The 24,078-nt window shown below is 41.8% G+C and overlaps 1 protein-coding gene across 3 annotated transcripts in view; it reads left to right on the top strand.

Moving 5' to 3' along the window:
* The window catches only part of LOC144826433 (transient receptor potential cation channel subfamily M member 7-like), a 1,864,676-nt gene that overhangs the window by 229,161 nt on the left and 1,611,437 nt on the right, over nt 1-24,078 (top strand). For all 3 annotated transcript variants that reach the window (XM_078684758.1, XM_078684760.1, XM_078684761.1), the window contains exon 2: nt 8,052-8,131. In XM_078684758.1, coding sequence (XP_078540884.1) covers nt 8,052-8,131 — 80 coding nt within the window. The remainder of the gene's footprint in view (nt 1-8,051; nt 8,132-24,078) is intronic.

Raw genomic sequence — 24,078 nt, 5'->3', positions numbered from 1 at the left:
TGGACGTGTGACAGTTTTTCTTTGAACTAGGCAAAGAAGGCAGGATTGCAGTTCGTTCACATTTTATCCCAGGAACTGGAACAGGTGGTCTGTATGATGGCTCAAAAGTTTGCTTATCCTGAATATTTTCTCAAATGAGATCTCCTACTTTAGGGACCCACCCATCAGCAGATGTAAAAACCTTCTCTTTGCTGGTGGTGACTTCAGAATGTTTTATGTTGGACAGCTTGTCTCTGACCTCCTAGACACTGAATAAGACATTTACACTTTGGTTCTGGTCAAACTTTTTTTCACTAGCATCGTTCTCATCATTATCAAGGCCTCGTACTTGCATGGACGCTCTGAAGAGTACATGTAGCGAGTGTGGCCCCTACTATTACTCTAGTCAAGGTTTCTAATGCTCTCTGAACTACATAGTCAGTACCTTAGTAGTCAAAACGTGTTTAATCGTGCTGTTAGCATGCTTAACTAATTAATTACTCTCTGCTCAAATTGGATTGCTGCATTGTAGACAAACTCGAAGAGCGTTGAAGGCGGACACAGGACCATTGTCTGAATGAAATTAATGAACTGCTCCCATCACCACTAGACATGCCAAATACTTTGCAACTGCTTGAGCACCTGCATTTCTCTGACGCCAGACCCATAGGAATTGAGAACATGAATTGATTGCCGTCGAAATCTACCTATATTGGTTAACAGAATTAATTGGCCTGAGACAGTCCAAATTTAAAACCCTAAACAGGATGTTGAAAACTGTGAGGCAAATTTGTGGTTGTCTTCTAAAAGTAGAAGCCTTAATCTGTTGACAAACATCACATTGCCTAACATAGTCTCTAGTCTGTTTATATAAATAGGGCCATCGGTAGCACTGCTGTAGCATTGCTACCATTGTATTTATCCCAGCATTGACAGACACCAACCCCTCATGAGCTTCCCTGATTAAATCTGATCTAGACACCTGATTAGGCATTAACCTGTCTCCAACTACAGCTAGAGTAACCACAGGAGTGCTATCTGAATCAAGGGTGAAGGGGTTTTTGAGAGGAAAGGCATCTGAAGGCGTTTCACTCATTGTAGTTGCCTGAATTGCTGTTTGTATATCTGTGTCCATCTTCATTTGAGAGCTGATTAAGACTGCTTCATTGTCCGTCTGTATTTCAGCCTTTGCAGCAAAGTCAGCTGCACAGGCCTCTTTGGCATTAATCTTTTCCTTCTGATGGCCTAAATTGGGCATTACGTGGACCACTGGAAGCTTATCTTCAAAGACAGCTGCCTTTCCCAATAGCTGTTTATTCATATGTTTCAATGATTTTTATTGAATGATGCACATGGTGGCACACAAGTAGTACCTTCAAGAACAAAACTTCCCCACAACAAAGCCCATACGGTCCAATCCCCTCCTTTCCCGCCAACCATTTCAATCCCATCATGAAACCTTGTGACCTAAGCATCCACATCGCCATTATGAGCTGAACCAAAGTGATGCGATAGCATTGTGTTGAGTAGGCCCAAGGTGTAAAGTCTCTGTGGCTACGTCTCAAAAGTCAGCGTTCAGGTAGGACAGAACTGGGTAACATAATTTATGAAAGAGCTGTGATTTGTCCACCAGGTCATAGGCAATATTTTCCTGGACCAGCAGGTGCAACAGCTTGTGAAGCCAATGTTTGCTTGTTGGGGTAGTGGGTGTTCCACAAAGTAAGAGAATTAAGTGTTTGGTGGCTAGAAAAAGGTGGGATATTTGTTTGCCCTCGGTGGAGTGGGTAGAATCATTCAGCAGGTCTGCCTAGGACTGCAAATTCAGGAAATTTGTCTAGGTCATGCCCATGAATCTGGGAGATAGCCAAGAAGACAGCATCCCAAAAGTTCTCCAAGTGGGGGCATGACCATAAGATGTTTGAGAGTGCCAATGCCATAACGTCTGTACCACAATGCTTTGGGGTGGGTGGCGTAGATAACATTCAGGCAATGCAGGATTATGCCAGCAGCACAAAAATATCTAAAGGATCTTCCTGCTATGGGAGTTATGAGCAAACTTGGTGTTGCGATGGGACAACTACTGCTATTGTTTAGTGCCTAGAGTCATTTACAGGTCATCCACCCAGCACAGTTGGAACAACACTGTGGTTGTAGCCTTCTGAGTATTGAAAAGGCTATAGATGATGGAAATGAAGTGTTTGAGGGAAGTGAGGTGATAAAAGAATTTTTCAAAAGGGGTTAGTACCCTAATCACCTCTGTTTTGATGCTGCTATTTGAAACCCAATGGATGAGCAAGAGGAAGTAGAAACGCTCAATTTCTGGGATCCCATTGTTGAGTTTGGGTGCCTTGAATGTCTTCACTCAGTCCCCCATGAAGAAGTCTTGAAGACCATAGAAAACTTTTCTACCTAGGTTTAAAAAAGGCCTGCTTTTCTATTCCTGGAGTGAAGTCAGGGTTTTCTATAATAGGTGTAAGTTGTGAGGGGAAGGAGATGAGGCACTGCTTGCTGATGACCGAGTCCCAGACCGCGAGAAAGGCTCTAGTGACCGGGGAGACATACAAAGGTCTGCCACTCATGACCTTGGGAATCCACAGGACCCCACTCAGTGGTCTGGATGTGAGATTCTTGTCTGTAAAGGACCATGGTTTGACAGTTTCCTCTTTGAGCCATTTGAACATTTTGTGGAGTTGGTATGCCTGGTAGTAGTGAAGTAAATGCAGGACTCCCAGTCTCCCCTCCAGAGGGTATCTTGTACAAATCTCAAAGGCTAATCTGAGGCGCTTACCTTCCCAAATGTAGGACATGCAAGTGGCTTGAAGGCAGGCAATATCCTCTTTGGGGTTTGGTAAGGGCATATCTTGAAACAGGATAGGATGTGTGGTAATAGGGTAATTCTAAGGGCTCCTGCCCAGCCCACCCATGAACGAGAATGGTTTCTCCAGCTGACAACAATGTTATAATCTCTCGTAAAAAGGAATTCAAAGTTTAGCTTAGCATATGTGGCGAAGGTGAGTTTCAATTGGATGCCCAGGTATCTGCTAGTTTTGCGGCCACTGGAATTGCGTCTTTTGTGATTCTGCTAACGGGTTCTCACCTACTAGAATCAGGCACTCAGATTTCATCATGTTGATCTGTAGACCGGCCACTCTTCGAACTTGCTCTAAGGAATAGAATCAGAGCTTGGAGAGAGCACCGTGGTTTTGTGAGAGAGAACAAGATGTCCTTAGCAAAAGTGGACATTTTGAAAGAAACCCTGCAGAATGAGATGCCATGGATCTATAGGTTGTTTCTGATGCTCTGGAAGAGGAGCTCCAGAAAGAGATCAAATAGAAGAGGGGATTGGGGCATCCCTGTTGAGTACCCCTTTGGACCAGGGGGGTTGCAGAATGGCCATTGACTCCGGCGTTGGGGTTGCAGTAAAGTGCTAAATCCATTCCCTTATCTTGGCAACCAAGCTGAAGCACCTGAGAACCTCCAAGAGCATTCTCCAATCTAACGTGTCAAATGCCTTTTTGACGTCCAATGACAAAAGAACATCCTCTCTCCCTTTCTTCCTTGCTATAACAATGAGGTAGAAGGCAAGTTTAGTTTTGTCAGCCTTCAGGGTGTCTAGGCAAATAAAGCAAACTCAAGGAGATGATGGACAGAGCGCTGAAACTTTTCATACACTCACCCCCAGTCACAGATCTAAGTTGAATCCATCATCATTCTTTAGCTCACTTTGCCACCTCACTCTGACCCAGCTATATGCAAATCATTCTTGACCCTGTGCCTCATAGGAACAGTCAAGCCCGAGCTGCCAAGCCAGGTCCTCCCTGAACTGGAAACAAGCATCCTGGGACCGGTTTCTGGGTAACACCCTTCATCAGCCAGGCTAGCTTGAATCCAGTGGCAAAGTGAGCAAGAGACCCACGGCTGGGCATACCCTGCCAACTTAGGGCAAACAAAGCAAACACAAGAAGATGATGGACGGAGCACTGAAACTTTTCATACACTCACCCCCAGTCACAGATCTGGGTTGAATCTATCATCATTCTTTAGCTCACTTTGCCACCTCAGTTCAGACCCAGCTATATGCAAATCAGTCTTGACCCTGTGCCTTCTGGGAACAGTTCAGCCCGAACTGCCAAGCTAGGTCCTCCCTGAACCATTGGACCCAAGCTTTCATGCGCACATTTCCCCCAAGCTTGTGCAGCCCTATTAACATGTGCTTCAGCTGCAGCTGGATCTTGAGTTACCTGTGCAGCCTGTTATGCCTCGTCATGCTTGGCCTGCCATCATCATGCGCTGCTGCTGCATTGGCAGATGCCCCAGGCCGCGCACTGTTTTAGGGGTTCCCAGACACAATTTATCAGAAGCATTACTTTTGTTAAAGGCTGGCGCAGGAGCACCTCACTTTGACCACTAAAAAGGCCCCATTGGGGTAGCTTCCATCCCCTTACCCACCTGGTTCATTCCTCCTATCACAGATAACCTTTCATCAACTCATTTGTAAACCAGCCCACCTTCAACAAGGTATTGAGTATTTTTCTCTTGAGTGTCTCCATGTGCTTCATATCTTGTGGAATCTGCACGCCTTATACACTGTTTTCTTTCACCTGCATGCACAAGTCCATCTTAATAATCCATTGGTGCATCCTTGGGACATAGACCTTTCCCCCAAAGGGTGAGAGGGTGTTACGAGTCCTGCATTTGCCACCCCATCAGCTTCGCCACCAGCTCTGCATGTGGCCAACTTTTTCCCTCGGGACGTATGTCTGTATTCTCCGGTGCCCCTGTGCTGCTGCTTACCATTGGACCCAAGCTTTCATGTGCACATTTCCCCCAAGCTTGTGGCAGCCCTATTATCAACAGGTGCTTCAGCTGCAGCTGGATCTTGAGTTACCTGTGCAGCCAGGTATGCCTAGTCATGCTTGGCCTGCCATCATCATGCGCTGCTGCTGCATTGGCAGATGCGTCAGGCAGCGCACTGTTTTTAGGGGTTTACATCCTCCTCACGACCACCACCTCAGTCCTGGTGCACCCCTTAACCAGACCATCTGCAACTGGGTCCATGCCTCAGTGCTCTCCATGCCATTGGAATCAAGCTATCCTGGCAGATGAGGCCTGAAAGCCCGAAACCGGTCCTAGGATGCTTGTTTCCAGTCCAGGGAGGACCTGGCTTTGCAGTTCGGGCTAGACTGTTCCCATGGGGCACAGGGTCAAGACTGATTTGCATATGGCTGGGTTCAAACTGGAAAGGCATGGTAAGCAAAAAAAACGATGGATTTAGGCCCAGATCTCTGTACTGGGGTGAATGTATGACATTGTTCTGCATTCTGTCCATCAACTGTTGTTTTTGCATCAGTGTCCTGAGAGACATCATATGGACACCAGTTCCAGTACTCATCGACAGGGGCTCACAGCCAGGAGCCATCTTTGCTTGGTGCTTTAGCCTCCCTTTTTAATGTATTCTATTTTACGTAAAATGTATAATGAATTACCATAATTATCTGCGCTCTCTTCATATATTCCTTATAACATGATGATTTAAACGACTGAAATGTTTCTGTAATACACAACATTTTTTACTGAATTATTAGAATTCTAAATATATAATGCTCCATGTTTATTATTAAGTATACTTTACTTCTTATTTAATTCTCAAGTATCTAACTTTTAATACATTTCCCACTACTCAGTCTTTTACTTTTCTACCTTATTTTCGTAATTTCCTTGTTCCTCGTATATAGATTTTTGTATATACTCCTTCCATTAATGTTTTGAATCATTTATAAGTATACATGTATTCTAGATATAATGTACTGTTAGACCCTATTTTCTATGATAAATCATAATTCTGCTTTTATTACAGAAGGTTTATTATCTTATGTTTTATATAACTATGATCAATAAATTCTAAGAAAAACTAAAAAAAAAGGTTTGCTGCGCCATCATATTTGCACAGAGGTCGGGGTTGACTGCATCTCTGCTGAATGCAGCTCTACTCGATGTGATCCCATTTTCAGGCTTGAAATAACACATTTCTTTGAAAGTTCGATGCTTAATTCCCTACCTTTATTTGTTTACTGATAACCCAGAACATTTCTTTACACGCTGTGGAGACCTTGTGGAACTTCTTGGATGGGTTGGACATGTTTCTCTTTCTTTTACCGATCATTTTTCATGTTCTTGTCTTTATAACTGGATTGTCTGTTGTTATTTTGGGCATTTGCATTATACTTTTCTTGTAACTGTACCTGGCTACACCTTTGATATAACGATTGTATAGTGCAGCCCTAGGCTCCGCTGGGCCTATTTTGCACTCTAAAAATCGTTTAAGAAATAAAATATTCAATACATGCAAACTGTTAATCTTACATCTATGTTGCTAATTTGAGAATGTTATCAGATCTGCTTGCAGTTATGTGTACTGTTCCCTTGCAATAAAATATGTATTGTAAATAGGTATGAATAAAATAGAGTAACAATGAGAAGAATGTAGAAAAACACAGAATACAGTATATTTCGATAAAGATACGCAAACAATTATAGGTCTACCTTTGAAGGGAAAACACGTGTAATTACGGGAAGTTCAGAAACACAAGTATTTTTGCATTTCAAAAACAAACAAGAGGGCGACAGGTGTTTGCTAAAGGTTAGAAACAAAATGAGTACAAATTTGCAGCACTTACACTGACGAGGTCGTCTCCGATTTCATATTTTATTTCCAATAATAGAAGACGATGTGGGCGACTACTCATTTTACACTCTTCCCGTCAACCGCGGGAAAGGGAATAATTCCAAATACCAGCAAAATACAAGACCTTATTATTGGTTAAATAATCCTCCTTGCAACAACTGGTTGATTTTAGGAATCCGACATCTTACATAATCGCATGCAGCACAAGTCGGCAACACCAGGGGAACCCTGAATGCATCTGATTGGGTCTTTGGGCTGGGAGATGAGGGAGGTGCGTCATAGGAGAACGCTATATCCGGTGCACTCAGGGCCGGTTCTAGGATTTTCGGGGCCCTGGGCAAAAGGGAAGGTGAGAGGCCCCTGAAATTTACATAAGTGACATCTTCTGGGCTCGTGGAAGCTGCTTTGTGCAGACTCCACCTGGGTCACAGCTGCTCTCAGCCATACTGAAGCATCTCTTTTACAGCCCAATTCGGACTGAAGGTGTGAGAATTGCTTGGTTGCTGAGAGTTATGTGCGGGCTAAAGTGATGACAATGGGTGTCCTGCGGAGTCTTTGAATGGGCAGCCGGGGAGGTGTCCCCCCTCCCCCAGGCCTTCACGCACCATCCCCTAGAGGCCCCAGCTGGGGGGCCCCCCTCCCATGAGCCCAATTTGAAAGAGACTCCTTTCTTTTACCTTGATCGGCATGGGTACACGAGGACAAGTGGGGTGTTGCCATTGTGCGGGGCCCCATCCTGGTAGGCAGAGTGCGAGGCCCTGGGCAGCTGCCCACACTGCCCATGCCTAACCCCGGCCCTGGGTGCACTCCTAACCAAGTGTAAACTTTGCTGTAGTGCGTCACAGCTGGTGTAGTGATTTCAATACCAGAGCGGTTTCAGGAGTAAAGGAGATACCAATGTCATGGTGCTTATGTGTGGCGCCGCGGCTAGGGCGACTGACTCTGGAATCTGGGGATCACGGTTAGATCCCCGGCACCGGCGGCAGATTAGCCCAGCACCATGTGACTCTGGGCAATAGCTTGCTTAATCTTCCCGACGGCCCCCAGCGCCGAGACACCCTTACGGGTGATTGTGCGCTTTACAAATATGGATTATTATTATTATTATTATTATAATTATTATATTATGTGTGCAGGTGCTATTTCCTCGAGGATCATGCTGGATGTTCGCAAATAGCATTGACCAGACTGGGAAACTATACATCTTTCTCAGCCAGTAATCCAGAAGTATCTACAACTGCTGTCAGGTTCAGTTTGAAGCAAAGAGGTGAACCCCCGCCTATAAGAATAGATTGTAACAACAAAATTGGTCATTGTCTATGAGTAATCCATTGCATATATACATAATCATATTTTATAATAACATCCTCTCTTCTTATTTTAACAGTCCTACAAATCCTGGGTAGAAAAAACATTCACGAAGAGGGAATGTGTGCGCATAGTACCAAGTTCAAAGGACCCTCACAGGTAAGCCATCAATTGAATTGAATGAAGAATTTATTTAGAGCTTTTTTAGGTTCAAAACAAACGCAAAACGTGTGGAAGATACTTGTGAGGGTACATTTAAAAGAAAAAGGACATATAGAATTTTATATATGCTAAGAAGCTTTACGATCTGCAAATTTTCCGATTATGATGTTGCCGATAAAAGAAATCTGAAAATCAATTGATCCAAACTAATGTTGGTCTAAGGTGATTTTATCCCACTAATGTTCATGATGAAATTGGTTGAACAATGTTAAGTCTTTCAAATAATATTGGTGTCCATGAATGCAACCAAATGAAGAAAGCAATTTCCAACCTGTACCTTAGTTAACTGGCACGTTTAGACTAAGGGCCTGATTTAGATCCTAGAGAATGGGTTACTCCATCACAATGGTGACGGATATCCCGTCCGCTGCAATATAAATCCCACAGGATATAATGGAATTTATATTTCGGCGGACGGGATATAAAGGTACCTTGTGATGACAAACTGTGACGCCAGACGATCTCTAAATTATTTGGAAGTGATAAGAAAATATTGTTGCTGTCTCCATTATAATTGGAATATGTGGAGTGATGTTTACAGTGGTAGTTGGGCTAAGACATCCAACAACATATGCTCTAGGTTAAGGAGGTTTCGGTCTGCATATGTGTAGTTTCTATATCTGCTGTTAGTAAATCACTTTGTGAGCCCTCCATTTATTGGACAAAAACCATCAGCCACCAAAAAGGTAGAGTTTCATCATCTGGCTCCTAATGACTGGCTCCTATCCCAGCTTTTTTGAGCCCTGGACCAATCAATGGGGGTGTCAACACTACGTCGGAGTCAGCAATCTCCATATTAATCACCCAGGGTCCCTTGCTTTTCTTGAAAAACGCTGCCAACAACCCAGAGTTGTGCAATTACCATTTTTTCCCTGAAATGCTATGTCTGACACGTTTCAGCTGTTTCCGCAGCCTTGTTCACAAATCACAAGGCTGCGGGAGTTGCCAAAACTCGTCAATAGTGGCATTTCAAAAATAGATGCTAATTGAACAACTTCGCAGGTGCGGCTCCTCCGTTATGGCAGAGGAGTGATGCCCCATTGCTAGAACTAGCAGATCAAAACATGTAAAATAAAAAGATAATAAAGCTGCTTCATTATAGTTTTATTTTACTTGTAGGAACTGGAGCAACAGACGAGTCTTGAGGGCAGGCCATCAGCAGCAGGAGTGGTGGTGGGCACAGGGCACCAAGCGAGCATGTGGGTTTGACCGGCTGTCTTAGGACAGCCAAACCGACATGTGCACTTGGATATTGCAGGGCTGTATCAACAGATCCCAGCAGCACAGGCTCCTAGTCTGGAGCGTGAAACGAGTCCACTCCGCCCAATCCCAGCACTTCTCTCATGCTGGTTAATACCAGCATGAGAAGTAAAAACAAAATATCCCTTGGTTGTTCGACAAACAATAATGGAAAGCTTTGCTCACAGAGTCATGAGTTTAAATGAGTACAATACTACAGCCCATGTAATAGACACAAAAGATGTATTATAAAGCCCAAAAAGTTTTCACAAATTATCCTTTTATTAAAAAACGTTATGTATCACAATATCTCATTAACAAATCATCACAGAAACTATATACCTCCAATTCATAAAAAATTGTTAAAAACACTCAAAGAAACCTAATACATTTGATACAATAAAACAACAGAACATACCATGACATAAAGAGAGAAGACCAATTTACACAATATACTTTGTCATTCACAGAACATATCCATTGTAACTATTTTAGAACAAGACCTGGATACAATATATTTTTTTAGTATCTACAGATCCAGTTACTTCCACTCATTATGTAAGAGTACTTCGTCAATCCCCATGACGCGTTTTTGATGCAAAGTCCTTTTTACGTCTGAAACGCATCATGGGGATTGATGAATAAATAAGAGTAGCACCGTTTCTCCTGAGAAAGTGGTTTCTGAACCTTGTAACCTTGTGTTTGGCTTTTTAAAATGTATTATTTGGGATCTGTACCCAGTTACCATGCCACACCACTGTCTGGGTTTCAGCATTGAAAAGTGGTTCATGTTGTAATATATATATATATATACTGTGTCGTCAGACAAAGTTTTATTGTGTGGGACCATCATTACCATAATGCATCAGTACTCACCTGAGGCCCACTTGAGGGCAGGATTTAAAAAATCTGGTAATTGTTCTCCGCTGTTTTGTTCCTGTACTCCGGCCAGTGAACAAGGGCTTGGGAGCTCGAAATGCGTTCGCCCCGAAGCAACAACCTGGGCTTGCTGACATTTGAATAAATCACACTTGAACCTGACTGCGAATGCGACTTTGACTGAGGACGCAGTATGTGTGTGTATATATATATATATATATGAACATTTTACTCATACAAAACAATTCAAATTCCCACGTTCTAGTTAGTTGGACTCACTATAACTCGCGCGCCCACAATCCACAGCTGATGATGTCACATATTACATCATTCATGACATGGTCAGTGACATCACTGATGACATCACTGATGACATCTCAAATGACATCACTGATGACATCACTGATGACATCATCCAGTGCCTGTGTGTTTCTGTAAAGTTTAAATATGTTTTACATATTGAAGAATGAGTGGATGTATAAGTGGCTGGATGAAGGATTTAGTAGGTGCGTGACTGGCTGTATGAGTGAGTTATGAAATGTGTCTTACTGAATGCATGGATTAGTGAGTAAATTGTCTGAATGTGTGCATCATTATGTCTGTTGTTGTGTAAGCTGCTGCATGTGTTGATCAGTAGCTATATGGGTTATTGATTGGTTGCCCTAGTATTTGTATTTGAGGTGGAGTGTGTGTGTTGCCCGAAGGCGCCTCAGCGCCGAGACGCCTTCGGGCATTTGTTCGCGCTATACAAATCGCATAAATACATAAATGTGTTTGTGGCTGGGAGTTGTGTGACTCTGTGCATAGATGTGTGAGCAGTTGATTCACTTGGTGTATGGGTTCAAGAGTGCATGAGGAAACAACTGTATGGGCGGTGACTGTGTGCATGGGTGTGTTGGTGTGTGAATGGATATCTCAGTGCTACATGTCCAAGTAAGTACATATGTAAAACGCAGTGCATGTGAGAGTTGGCATATATAAATGACTATACATGAGAGCCTGTGATTGCGTAAGTGGCTGTATGGATCAATGTGTACTAGTATCAGTGATTGTAAAAGAGAGTAAGTATGTGTTAGTATATGTTTGTATATTTGAGGTGTTGTCTGTATAACTGTATAGATGAGGAAATGGGAGTGTGATTGATTCTTTCCATGACTGACTAGGTGTGTGAGTAACTCCATGGATGAGTGGCAGTGTGTGAGTGTCTGTATAGGTGTATGAGTGCATATGATAGTGTTGTATTGATGAGTGTCTGTATGTATGAGTGATTGTATGGGTGAATGAGTGGATGTGTGTGTAGACCTAGGAATCAGTGAGTGCCTATGTAGTAACTAGTATTGGTGTGTCAATAATTTCAGGAATGGTAGTTTGTATTTAACACTGGGTGTATCAAAGGTTAGATTAGAGTGTGAGGAGGTGCATCGTATTATTACATGGATGATGTCCTCAGTGATGTCATCAGTGATGTCATTTGAGATGTCATCAGTGATGTCATCAGTAATGTCACTGACATGTCATGAATGATGTAATATGTGACATCATCAGCAGTGGATTGCGGGAGCGCGAGTTATAGTGAGTCCAACTAACCATAACGTGGGAATTTCAATGGTTTTGTGTGAGTAAAATGTTCAGCTAACTAGAACTGGTGTGAAACCTATGGTTTTTTCAGTGAATTTCAAAGGTTTTTTAAATGCTAATTCCCAACTATAACGAGTGTCAAACCTATGGTTTTTTCAGTGAATTTCAATGGTTTTTTAAATACTAATTCCGAACTATAACGAGTGTCAAACCTATGGTTTTTTCAGTGAATTTCAAAGGTTTTTTAAATGCTAATTCCTAACTATAACGAGTGTCAAACCTATGGTTTTTTAAGTGAATTATTACGTTTTTTTTAATAGATAATGTTTATAGCTTCAAATTATTATATATTTTTTCTAATTATTCCAATATTCTATATTTTTATAATATTACTTTTTGAATGTATTTTTCCTGTTTTTTTTTATATTTAAACCCTGGAGCGCTCAGGGAGCGCGTAGTGGTAAGTGCAGCCATACACGTAGCGTGAGCGCTATTCCCGCGATCGAAAAAAATATATGTATGTATTTAAAGTAAATAATAATGCAAGACATTCAGTGGCATACTCACAAAAGTTGTATTTTTGATTTTTAATCAAAGTATTTTGACTTTTAAAAACATTTCCGAAAATCGAGCAACACGTCATTCATTTGCGCCACATAAGCGCCCCCGGAAGCGCCTACGTACGTGCTGCGTAAGCGCCCCGGAGCGCGTAGCATAAGCGCCCGTCAAGCCATGTGACCTAATATCAACACTTTTGATTGGTTAATAACAGTTTTTTACAGAACTATGGAAAGTCTCCACCCATTTCCCTCACTACCTCTTTGCAATTGCTCAGAGAACACCTCTTCTCCATTCTTCTTGGAAAAACTTTGTTTTTTGGGAAAGATGTCTGCTTCCAGAGAGTCCTCTTCAGACTCTGATCAGGAATTCCTACCTGAGGACACCCCCCAGAGAAAAGTGAAAGAGCACTTTATTTGGAAATTCTATAGTATCCCAGAGGGGCAAAAAAAAGTTAATGCAGTAAAAGTCACCTGCAAGATATGTGACACAACTTTGTCACGTGGGGATCCCACCCCGAAAAATTGTTTTGGGAATGCCAACTTGATCCGGCATGTACAGAGGAGGCACCCAAATAATTTTGCAAAGAAGAGCACCAGGGACCTGGCACGAAATCCCCCAAGAGATGGCCCCTCGACTTCCACCGGAGCATCAACATCGTCGGTGAGAGGAAGACCAGTGGACATGGTACCTAATATGCAGCCTGTTTTTTCTGACATAACAATTCGTTGTAAGCAGTGTGACGAACTGCTTTGTTATGGGGAGCAGAGTATTCTACTAATTGTTTCAAAAATGGGAAGAACACCGCTGCGCCCCTCATCCCTAATTTTTCCCCTTTTTTTTTTGCTCCTGTTGAGCAGTTTGGCATTCCCTAGTTTTGTTTTTGTTCTGAAAAAAATACCCCAAAAAATTAAAAACGTTCGGAAAAAGTACAAAAAAAAAATAAAATCTAAAAAAAGAAGGAAAAAAACAGTTCTTTTTAGAACTACCTCCAATTCTCCAAAAAGAGCTATATTCTTTACATATTCTAAAGGAGTGAGTGAAGTGGAGTACAGTGAGAGAGGAAAGGAAAATGATTGAGGGAGCAAAGGAAGGGACGAGAGGGGAAGGGAAGTGAAGTAGGGGGACTGAAAGAAGGTGAGTGTGGGAGGTGAGTGAGGGGAAGGGGAGTGAACTTTGGGAATGAGGATAAGTGAGGAAAGCGGGTAAGTGAGGAAAGCGGAGTAAAGGAACGGGGGTGAGGAAGGATAAGAGAAGAGCAGTGTGGTTGAGGAAAGAGTGGTGATAGAGGGTGGATAAAGGCAAGTGAGCGTGAGACAAGGAGTGAGGGAGTGAGGAGACAGAGGGAGTGAAGGAAAGAGTGAGAGACGAGGACTGAGTGAGGGAGCATAGAAAGATAAGTGATGAAGTGTAGGTGAGTTATAGGGAGTAAGCTTGACGGAAGAGGAGTGAGAGAGTGAGGGGACAGAGGTAGTGAAGCTAAGAGAGAGGGAGTGAGGGAAGGAAAATGAGGATGTGACAGGACAGAGGTAGTGAGAGAAAGAGTGAGTGAAGTGGAGTAAGGTGAGTGAGGAAAGGGGAATGAATGAGTGAGTGAGCGAAGGAAGGGAATGGAGGGGGAAGAGGACTGAAGCATAGGTACTGAGAGAAGGTGAGAGGGGGATGAAAGTAAAGGGAAAAGGAGAGAAAGATAGGGAATGAGGGGTAGTGAGGGAACCAGACTAAGAGAACGGGAGTGAAAGAACGGCAGAGAGCATGAGTAAAGAGGGAAGACAAAGGGTGGATAAAAGTGAGTAATGGTAAGACAAAGGGAGTGAGGAAGTGAGGGGATAGAGGTACTGAAGGAAAGAGTGACAGAAAGGGAGTGAGTAAGGGAGCAAAGAAAGTGAGTGTGGGAATGTGGCTGAGTTATAGGGGGTGAGCGTGACAGAAGAGGAGTGAGAGACTAAGAGGACGGAGAGAATGAGGCTAACAGAGAGAGAATGAGGGAAGGGGGGTGAAGAAGTAAGATGACAAAGGAAGTAAGAGAAGGAGTTAGTGGAGTAAGGAGAGTAAGGGAAGGGAAAAGAGTGAAAGAGCGAAGGAAGGGAAGAGAGGAAGGGAAGTAAAGCAGAAGGTCTGAAAAGGTGAGTGTGGGAGGGGAGTGAGGAAAAGGGGAGTAAACATGGGGATTGAGAATAAGTGAGGGGAGTGCAGTAAGGGGTGTAGGTGGGTGAGAGAAGAGTAGTGAGGTTAAGGAAAAGAGTGTTGAGAAAGTAAATTTTGTATGTCAAACTTACTTTATAAGTAATGTAAACTTAATTACATATTTTCAGTAAATTTAATATCTGTGAAAGAGAAAAAAGCAGGAGATTAAGTCATAAAAGGGTAGTAAGAGATAAAGTAGGAGTGAAGGATACAGAAAGGAAAACAAAGGAATGGTTAAGGTCAGAGAGAGTGAAAAAGAAATAGAGGGAGAGCAAATTACTAAGAGGATAATGAGATGGATACATTCAGTGACAGAGAAGAAGAGAAGGAGAGAGAAATGAAGTGAAGGCGAGTAAGATTCTAAAGGAATGTGCATTAGGAAAACTAAAGGAAGAAAGAGGAGTAAAGAAAGGGGAGCGAGTGACAGAGAAGCAGGAGTGAGTGATGGTGGATTCATGACAATGATGGCTTTAACATTTTTAACAAGGATCACACTGAGTGTCTGTATGAAATAAGGAATTATATTTTCGCATTTTTCAATAATGTCACCTGTGTCTGCTCACAGTTTCCATCTCTCTAACTCTCATCAAATTATTCACCCAGATCCATTTAAAATCAAGCTTGACTCAGTGTGATCTTGGGCACATGACCAGGATGTTACATGTAATCTACCATGTCTGTCTCTGCATGCAATATGTGTGTCTCTGCTCATACAATTTTACTGTCTCTACTGGCATAAAACAGACCACATATATATAAGCAAGACATAACATTCCTTTTTCATTTCAATGGCACACCCTGGATCTTGATTGCACAGCTTAGAGCCTATTTGTGAAGTAAGAGGCCTAACAGACATACTGCCTAAGGTTCCCTACTAGTACATATCCTAAAGCCTAACTGACTTGAAGAATACATGTATTCTCATATTTTTAAACACATCAACTAAGCAAAATATTCACCAAGATCCATTTAAAATCAAGCTTGACTCACAGTGTGATCTGAGGCACATGAGACACATGTCATGACACACACACAAAGAGAGAAATGACACACAGAAAGAGAGCGATTGGGCAGGTACAAAGTGACATGAGACAGAGGCACAGAATACCCTTTAAGCTAAAAGAGGCAAACTGTCAGCAGATACAGGTGACATTATTGAAAAATGTGAAAATATAGTTCCTTATTTCACACAGACACTCAGTGTAATCCTCGACCAAAATTTAAAAGCCAGACATTTTACCAGAAAACATTTTCCATAGTAAATCGTTTTTAACACAGAGCACAGCCCATTTAAATGACCACTACAAAACAAGGCAGACACCTAACTCATGTCCAAAATACATTTCAAATATGCACCATTAAATTTTTTAACAGCATTACAAAAAAACATGACACACAATGCAAGAATAAAGAAGCACAATATGTCTTCTTAATCTTCCCCATAGTGCATACAGCAGTCTATCTTTATTAAAAGAATCATTACTCGCCTTTAAAAGTGCTTTGGAAGATTTAGAACAGTGTCAGTCACACGCACCAGATTTTCTTGAGCAGAATCTCTGAAATGCTCCTGAAACACTGCAACCACAAATAGCCCTGATTCCCTGTAATTCTTCACACATATCCCTGGACTTAACCAATTAAAATTCTTCCCACACTATTTCAAAACCAAACTAACATTTTAATTGGTTCTACATTTCAACACTTTGAAACTCACATAATATTCACCCATGACCCCAGTGCTCATTCACCCAGTTACCATGGTAACTCCCGCCTAACTCAGCACACAGTTGAAAAGTTCATCATACTATGTTGCAAAAGAATCCAGCAGTCTCCTTACGATAAAGCTTCGTGTGTAACCTGCCTTCCTCTACAAAGACTGTCAAGTCTAAGTAGTTGACCTCAATTTGGCTGCATGTCCCTGAGAACTTCAAGTTGTTACTATTATCATTAAGTACCGCGACATATTCCTTTGCTAAGTCAACTGACCCCTCTATAATAATAAAGAGGTCGTCGATGTAGCGGTACCAGCATTTGACAAGATCATTCCACTTTTTATTCACTGAGACCTTGCGCTGCACTGTTGTTTTGAAAACTGACGAAGGCCGAGTGCCGAAAGCGCGTTTTGAACAATAAAACCTAACTGTGTATTTACCCCTGAGTGCTGCTACCTAATTCCCGGAAATTTACGGGGAGGGACCGTCGAGCCGATATTATGGTCGGGTGCACCCCCGGCGAGCAGGCACCAGCCTAGGAGTGCGACAGGCAGGTGCAAGTGGAGCGTATATATATATATATATATATATATATATATATATATATATATATATATATATATATATATATATATATATATATAACAACTTGCCATTCTATCCAGGTGTACGTTACTCTCTTTTCAGAGAGACTGACTGACTGTCTTTATAAAGCCCTATTACCCACCTATAAATTTACCTTCAGATTTTTTTCTCTCCAAAATTATGGTAAATTCAAATTCTATGATTGTTAAATAATGATATGTCAAATTTATGGATCCAAAATCATGGTGGTACACAAATCTTCATCATTTGGTGGTTGCTAAATAAAAAATCATTAAACTGGACAATTATATAAAATATTAGTTAAGATAATGGTAAAACCCTGCCTCATCTCCTGTGAACCATAAGCCACATAGGCTGAACTGACTTCTGTCAGAGGCAACTAGGGGCGCATGCATGGTAAAACCACCTGAGAGGCATGTAAGTTGCTACACAAGCAAGTCTCCCACCCCACCAGTTCAGGGCCATCAACATTTTATCTGAGTGTCATCACCATCCTTCACTGATCTGGCCAACCTTGATTTCTACAGTGCCCAGATTTGAAAACTACAAAGCCTGCGCAGTAACAATGACTTGTATATTGTGCAATAAAGCATAGAAAGGCTGAGCAGGAAGCCCAATAAAATTCTAACATGTCTTTTAAAACCTACATATAAATGTTGGTATGCCTTATTGAAGAAGCAGAAACTACGTGCTGGAGCAATAGATCCGAACCTTTAACCGAGATTGCCCAACAGTGTGTGTATTATGTATGAACTTTTGGAAACAGAATCTCATGAGGCCTGACTTAAAAAAAGAAAAACAATCAAATACTCAAACTTGAACTTTTCCTTCCTCACATAACGTCAGAAGAAAACCCCTTTTCCATCCATGGCACCCATTAGTAAAGCAAATCAACTGCTAGACAGAGGTTAGAAGTGATGCATAAATGCAATTACAATACAATACACAAGAATACTTGGTGATAACTCCTTTATGTTCTGTTCACTGTTCCAAAAAGGGAAAAATTGTAAGTCACCTTTGAAGGAGACACAATTTATGCGCTAATTCACTTGTTATAAGTAAAAAACCTTTAGACACTTTCTCCGCTACTTACAGTATCTCAAATGGAAAACAGCACAATCCTCAAATTTTCCGTTACTGTGTCCCACCTATTACTTTCTAATGATTGCTCTCCAGATCACTGTTCTGGCCTACTCACTGACATATACCGTTTGCTTTTATTGTTTTCATTCTCATCTGTGGTATGCTCATTTATCCAATTCTTAGGTCTAGCGTTAGCAGCTTCTGTTTCTCATGTGGATTGTAACTTCTTAGTGTGCTAATGCCTTCAGATTATGTCCTCTCTATTCCAATTTGTAATCACAAAAAAGGTTCCTTGGTGTCTAGCGGAATCACCAGGCTATCCCATCACAATTGCTTGGCGCTATATCAAAGGGAAGAGGTACTGCTGGAAAGCTGAGAAACATGGTTCTCAGGCGGTATTTCTACCACCAGACCATTCCCTGTGAGTACAAAGTACCTAACTTACAAGGAAGGGAGAGAAAAAAGAGAGCACTTACCTTTCTTCGAGAGACACAATGAATGGTCTGATCAATGGATTGACATTCTTCCTGCCTCTCAAAGAATCGTGAGCCCTCTTCTAAGCAAAATTCATTGGTGGGATGCCAAATAATTCCCCTGGTGACCACTCCCACCACTTCAGTCAGCAGAATTCTTGTTGTCTAGTGAAAGCACTGGGTGATAACATTCTACTGTAATCACCTGGCGCTTCACGTGATGCAAGATATGTCAATGGAAATTTGAAAGTCACAGCTTTCTAATACACCCCTCGTGTGGCACCCTGTGAGAACAAGGGTTCGTAGCTAAGACGTGATCATCCGATTACATAATGCCAACCCCCCTTGACAGGAGCAGAATACTCACCTCCTCTGGTTGAGGGGTTGGGAGAGCGCTAGATCTGCAGGTAGTAGCTGCACTCCCATAGCAGGGTGTGTTGATGTTTTCTACCTGTTAACAGTCCCAGATGGGTTGCGCAGTTGATAGGGAGGTCATGTCAGTAGCACCCAAGAGGTTAATATTTGACATCTTATTGACTCAAAGGGAGCTTGGACCAAGTTATAACAATAACTTGTTACCTCTACAAATTTTGCTATGAAACCCTAGTAATCTAATGGCTTGAATTGGGAGTGACTGGACACCACAAAAGTGCTTCCTTATTTTCCCTTCATTTGTATTCAACTGAAATAATTTATCAGAAGACATACAGAAGACATACAGGACCAGATAACAAAATAGACAGAATTTTGGTTTCATATCCTATTCTCAGAGGTATCAAAGTTGGATCTAATTGCCTTGCGAAGATCCCTCAACCCTTTGGCAACAAAAAGGGATTTGATCATTGTTTTTTTCTATATTTGGAGAGGAAAGGAAAGGATACATTGAACTGAACATCAACCCTAGGTATCTATAATTTTGAAACACTTCTAATGTTTTTAAGAAACAGATTTAAAATAAACTTAAGTACACTGTGCCACCTTAAAAAACACACTAAATCGCATTTCTCAATATTGTCTCATAGGTTATTAAAAAAACTATTCTCTTGAAATACCTCCAAGTTCACGTTGTAGGTGTATCCAGGTTAAACTCAAAAGGAACATCTTGTTCTAACAAAACAGTACATCAATTTACGAATCTCTAAGTCCTGGAAATGAAAATCAGTTTGTCATCCTCCATTTGTACATCTGCTATGTGTTCGCAGAAAAGAAATTAGTAGTCATCACAGTTTTAAACCATGTTGAACAGGATACTTATTCAAAAAAAGAACGTGTTGCACCTTGACCCAATTTCTAGCATGCAGCACAACACAAGTGCCTCAGTAGACATGATAGCATAGCCCAAGACTTAACATTTTCCCTAGGGATCAACTGATCACACATTGGAGAAATTGTTACATTCCATTATTGGTTTCTGTTTTTTTCACTAGGTAGTCACTGATTGCTAAATTCAAAGCCTTTGCCTTATCCCTGGTGAAGCCCTTTGGTTTGAGACAATATGGTTATCCACTGATTAAGTGGGGACATCAGGTGTTTGACATAGATTTTTCCTATTGTGACAAGGTTGACGATTGAATGGAGGCTTTATGGAAGCTTCATGACACCTTTCTTGTAGATTGGAACAATCAAAGACTTTTCCAGGAATTCAGGATAAAGCACTCCAAATATCATAGGATAAGCAGCTTGCATAAAATTTAAGTCCACCGCTATTTGCTTTAACAAATCTTACTGATATTCTATCAGTATCACTTGGGGAGGTCACTTTACTTTCGTGGATCATTAAACTCAATCTTATTTGAAGTAGGATAGAGAGCCAAAACATTCCTCACTTACTTGGGAATAAACATATAGTCCCTTACACAAGTCATTAATGAATGCCTTCTAAACATTAATAAGAAGACACTATGAGAGGCCACGAGCTCCTTATTGAATTACAAAAATGTTCTAAAATGTTTTATATTTATTCTGTACTAAATCATTTATAATGCCATCGATTTGTATACCTGTTCTTCTTCTTGGCAAATCTTCACCCAGCTTATTTGTTGTTTTATCATCTTTTATCTTATTAAAGTTCCCTTTTGCACAAAGAGATTCCCCTCTGTAAAATGTCCTTATGCAGTTTTCTCAACATAACCATATTCCGACTATGTTGAAAACCTTCCTTCTTACCAACATGAGTGTTCCTAGAGTCTCCTGCCTGTCCAAATGATTGGGCATAAGGCTAATATCAGCTGGCTCTCATAACAGCACACTGAGTTCCTAATCATATCACCTAAAACCATGTCCAACCAATTTTTAAAGGAAACAATACTACTGAGTGCTACTTCAATATTACTTGCCTCTGAACAATAACCAAGCTCATTGAATATTACACTAAATGGTACAATATACAACTTTCTTGGGGTTCCACTCATTTCAAGATGTAATACTGGCCACCAACACCTCTAGGTAATATTGTCAAATTAAACAATTTATCCTACAGTCTAGAGAGAGCAAAAAAATATTTCATAGTCCAAACTGACAAGCGCATGTGAACAAGTTGGTCTTCTGGGCACATCTCCAGGTAATCTCCCATTCCCCATAGTCCACTTTCTAAATACATCCCTTGCAGAACCCACCTCACTCTGTTAGTAGCAGTTTTGTTGTACATTTGAGGTAGAGGAAACCTCTCAAATGTACCTTATTATATTTGTGCGTTCATTTAACTGTTGTGTAACATAGGCACTAAAGTTAGCCATTATTAATAATTGGTAAGACTGATTGCAATGTAACTGGTCTTCCATGGCATCAAATACGTCAGTTACTGTATTTTTTGATGGTCCTGATGGTAAATAAAACTTTGCCAAAATAGGTTTGATTTTGTTTTTTCTGTGCATGCGAGATCAAGGGGTTGGTAGCTGCCTAGCTAGGCTTGGTCCATGCTACAGCCACCCCCACAGCCATGTGACCATCTGGTAATGTCACAGAAACAACTTCCTTTGCTTTGTGGAACCCTAAAGACAACAAACAAAACTCAACACATCATGAGTGACATTTCCCACACAAGATGGCTGTCTTGTGGTCTGATCCAAATGTGAATGACGCTGGCCACAAGCAATGGCTGCAGGAGCTGAAACATCGCCCCTCTCTCAGTTATATTATGTATTTGTCAATAGATCTGACCAACTGTTGTATAGCTATTTCTACCTGGAGGTCGATTCATCAAAATGCCGGAGGTAGCAGAAGTATCATCATGTGCCCTTTTGACACTGAGCCACTGGAATCAAGCTATTCCCAAGATATGGGCCCCAATGAGAACGAAATCGGTCTTGGGTTGCTTGTGTTCGAGTTCAGTGAGGACCTGGTCTGGCAATACGGGCTGTACTGTTCCCAGTCGATAAGAGTCAAGACTGATTTGCATGTTGCTGTGTTCAAGTGAGGTTGCATGGTGTGCAGAATAATGATAACTGGAATGCAGCCCAAAGTAATTACCAGTGGCTGAGATTAATCCAAGCATTCCATCCAACATTTTTGTGGATATCATTGTATGAAGTAACATTGTTTGATCTTTGACCCAACCATCTCGCCCGACTTGATACCACATAACCTTTGACATGCTTTTAGTATATCATGGACTAGTGCAGTTCTGGCCAGTTGTAAATGAGGTATAGTACAATGCTCATGCACCTCAGATACTTGCTCTCAAGCTACCTTTATTTGGGAGGTATGCCTATCAGTCTGCCAATACTTACCCATCCATTTTAGTAAACAATAAAAATTATGTGTTTTTGATGTGACTGACCCTCAAATAGTCATTACCCATCAAATGATTTTCAATTGTAACAACAATCAGTAGCTCAATATTAGATACTCTAGTTGCAGATGACCGGCTAAGGGCCATGCATTCTGTCAACAAGTACTGGACTAATCATGCAGGTTTAAAAAAAACGCAAGACACTCCTTTTAAAGTCACTGACGGTTATTGACTTACAAGCTATTGTATACACGAGTCATTGCATTGAGCAATTATTTTAAATGTGGCAGCATTGGAGGCTGCATCACAGTCCAGTGTAGCTCAATGTACTGCCTCTGCACATGACATGATGCATAGTTGAAAAATGTGCAATACTAATCTCTAAGCATGATATATTCTCTCTCAAGTAACTTTCTTTGGATCTGTTGTTGTTGCAGCCGTCAAAACTGCCTTCTGTCCAATGCATTTCAGACACATGCTAAAGATGTATCAACGTTTGAAAGATGAAAATAAGGAAAATGTACAGATTAAGAGCTAAACATTGTGTCCAGTGAAAGATTATTTTTAACAGGACAGCACACCACTTTTAATGATCAAATACATAATGTGCTTGTCCACCTAAAAAACAAAACACCAAAAACGCAACAAAGGGCCTGATTACGATGAGGGTGGGACCGCCATAGTCATCAGTGGTGTTCCCAGCCCATCCAGCCCATTGGATCCGACTGCTGCATTAGGTTGCAGATGGTCGGATCTCGGCTGGGGGAAAAAACGCTGTGTCCGACAGGATCAAGGATCCCATCAGTGCGGCGGTCGGACTCCTATTCCTTGCAATGGGGCAGCGCCTCCCCAGGCACCGCCGTAGGGATTAGGATGTCCCTTTCTGCTGGCCCTTTCATGGCGTTTAGCCTGCCATGAAAAGGCAGGCGGATAGGGGCTTTGGGGGCCCCTAGCAGGGCTCCCTTCCGCCTGGCCCTCCGCTATGCCACACAGTGCAGAGATTTTTACAATGGGTGTATTTTGTACTGCTGTGTGTGTTGCAGCCTGCAGCACATGCCACAATGAAAAGTATACACATTACGACCGCCGTAAAGGGGATCACATCGTAATGCGGGTAGCGGGACTGCTGACTTCTAGTCCGACTGGCATCGTAATCAGGCCCATAGTTTCTATTTAAAAAACATTATCCTTCTAGAACCCTAAACACAAAGATGGTTGACATACAATGTCTGCTTCTGGCATCAATTTGCTAGTGCAGTGTGCCAAGTAATACATGTAAGTCTGAAATACATCTCCTGGGCAATGGCTCAAGGCCCACATAATGTGCAATTGAAAGGTAGTTTTAGAACATGGGTACTCACAAAAAGGAAAGTTTGGGTTGTGCACGCGGGCCGCATCTATGCCTCCGCTCCCATTGGTATCCTATTCAGTTTCACTTATCCTTTCCCTGCAAATTCTGGGGTGTGGCAATACATCTCTGAATGGACCAAACCTTCAAACTGGACAGCACATATTGAGATTGGGAGGGCTGACGGGTAAGGATACGGGCCATGTTTGGCAATACCCAGACGACCATAGTTTCCTTATATGGGCCCAATGGGGAGAGCGAAGAAGTCTACTCTGACTTCTTCCTGAGGGTCCCCCTCTTTGCAAGATGAAACATCGTGTCAGCCGGCAATCTCAATGTCTTCTTCGATGCAGGGCAAGAATGTTCACACCCCGAGCAGTCTTCTACCAATACTACTCCGCCCTCTACCAAGCCCAAAACCTTGATGGGCAACACCAAGAAGACTACCTCCACAACTAAACACCCCTTGATAGGAAGAAAGAGCTGGGCCT

Source organism: Lissotriton helveticus, chromosome 3_2, assembly GCF_964261635.1.
Source record: "Lissotriton helveticus chromosome 3_2, aLisHel1.1, whole genome shotgun sequence".
NCBI lineage: Eukaryota > Metazoa > Chordata > Amphibia > Caudata > Salamandridae > Lissotriton > Lissotriton helveticus.
Note: the sequence above shows the minus strand (reverse complement) of the source record. Positions and strands in the feature narration are given on the sequence as shown.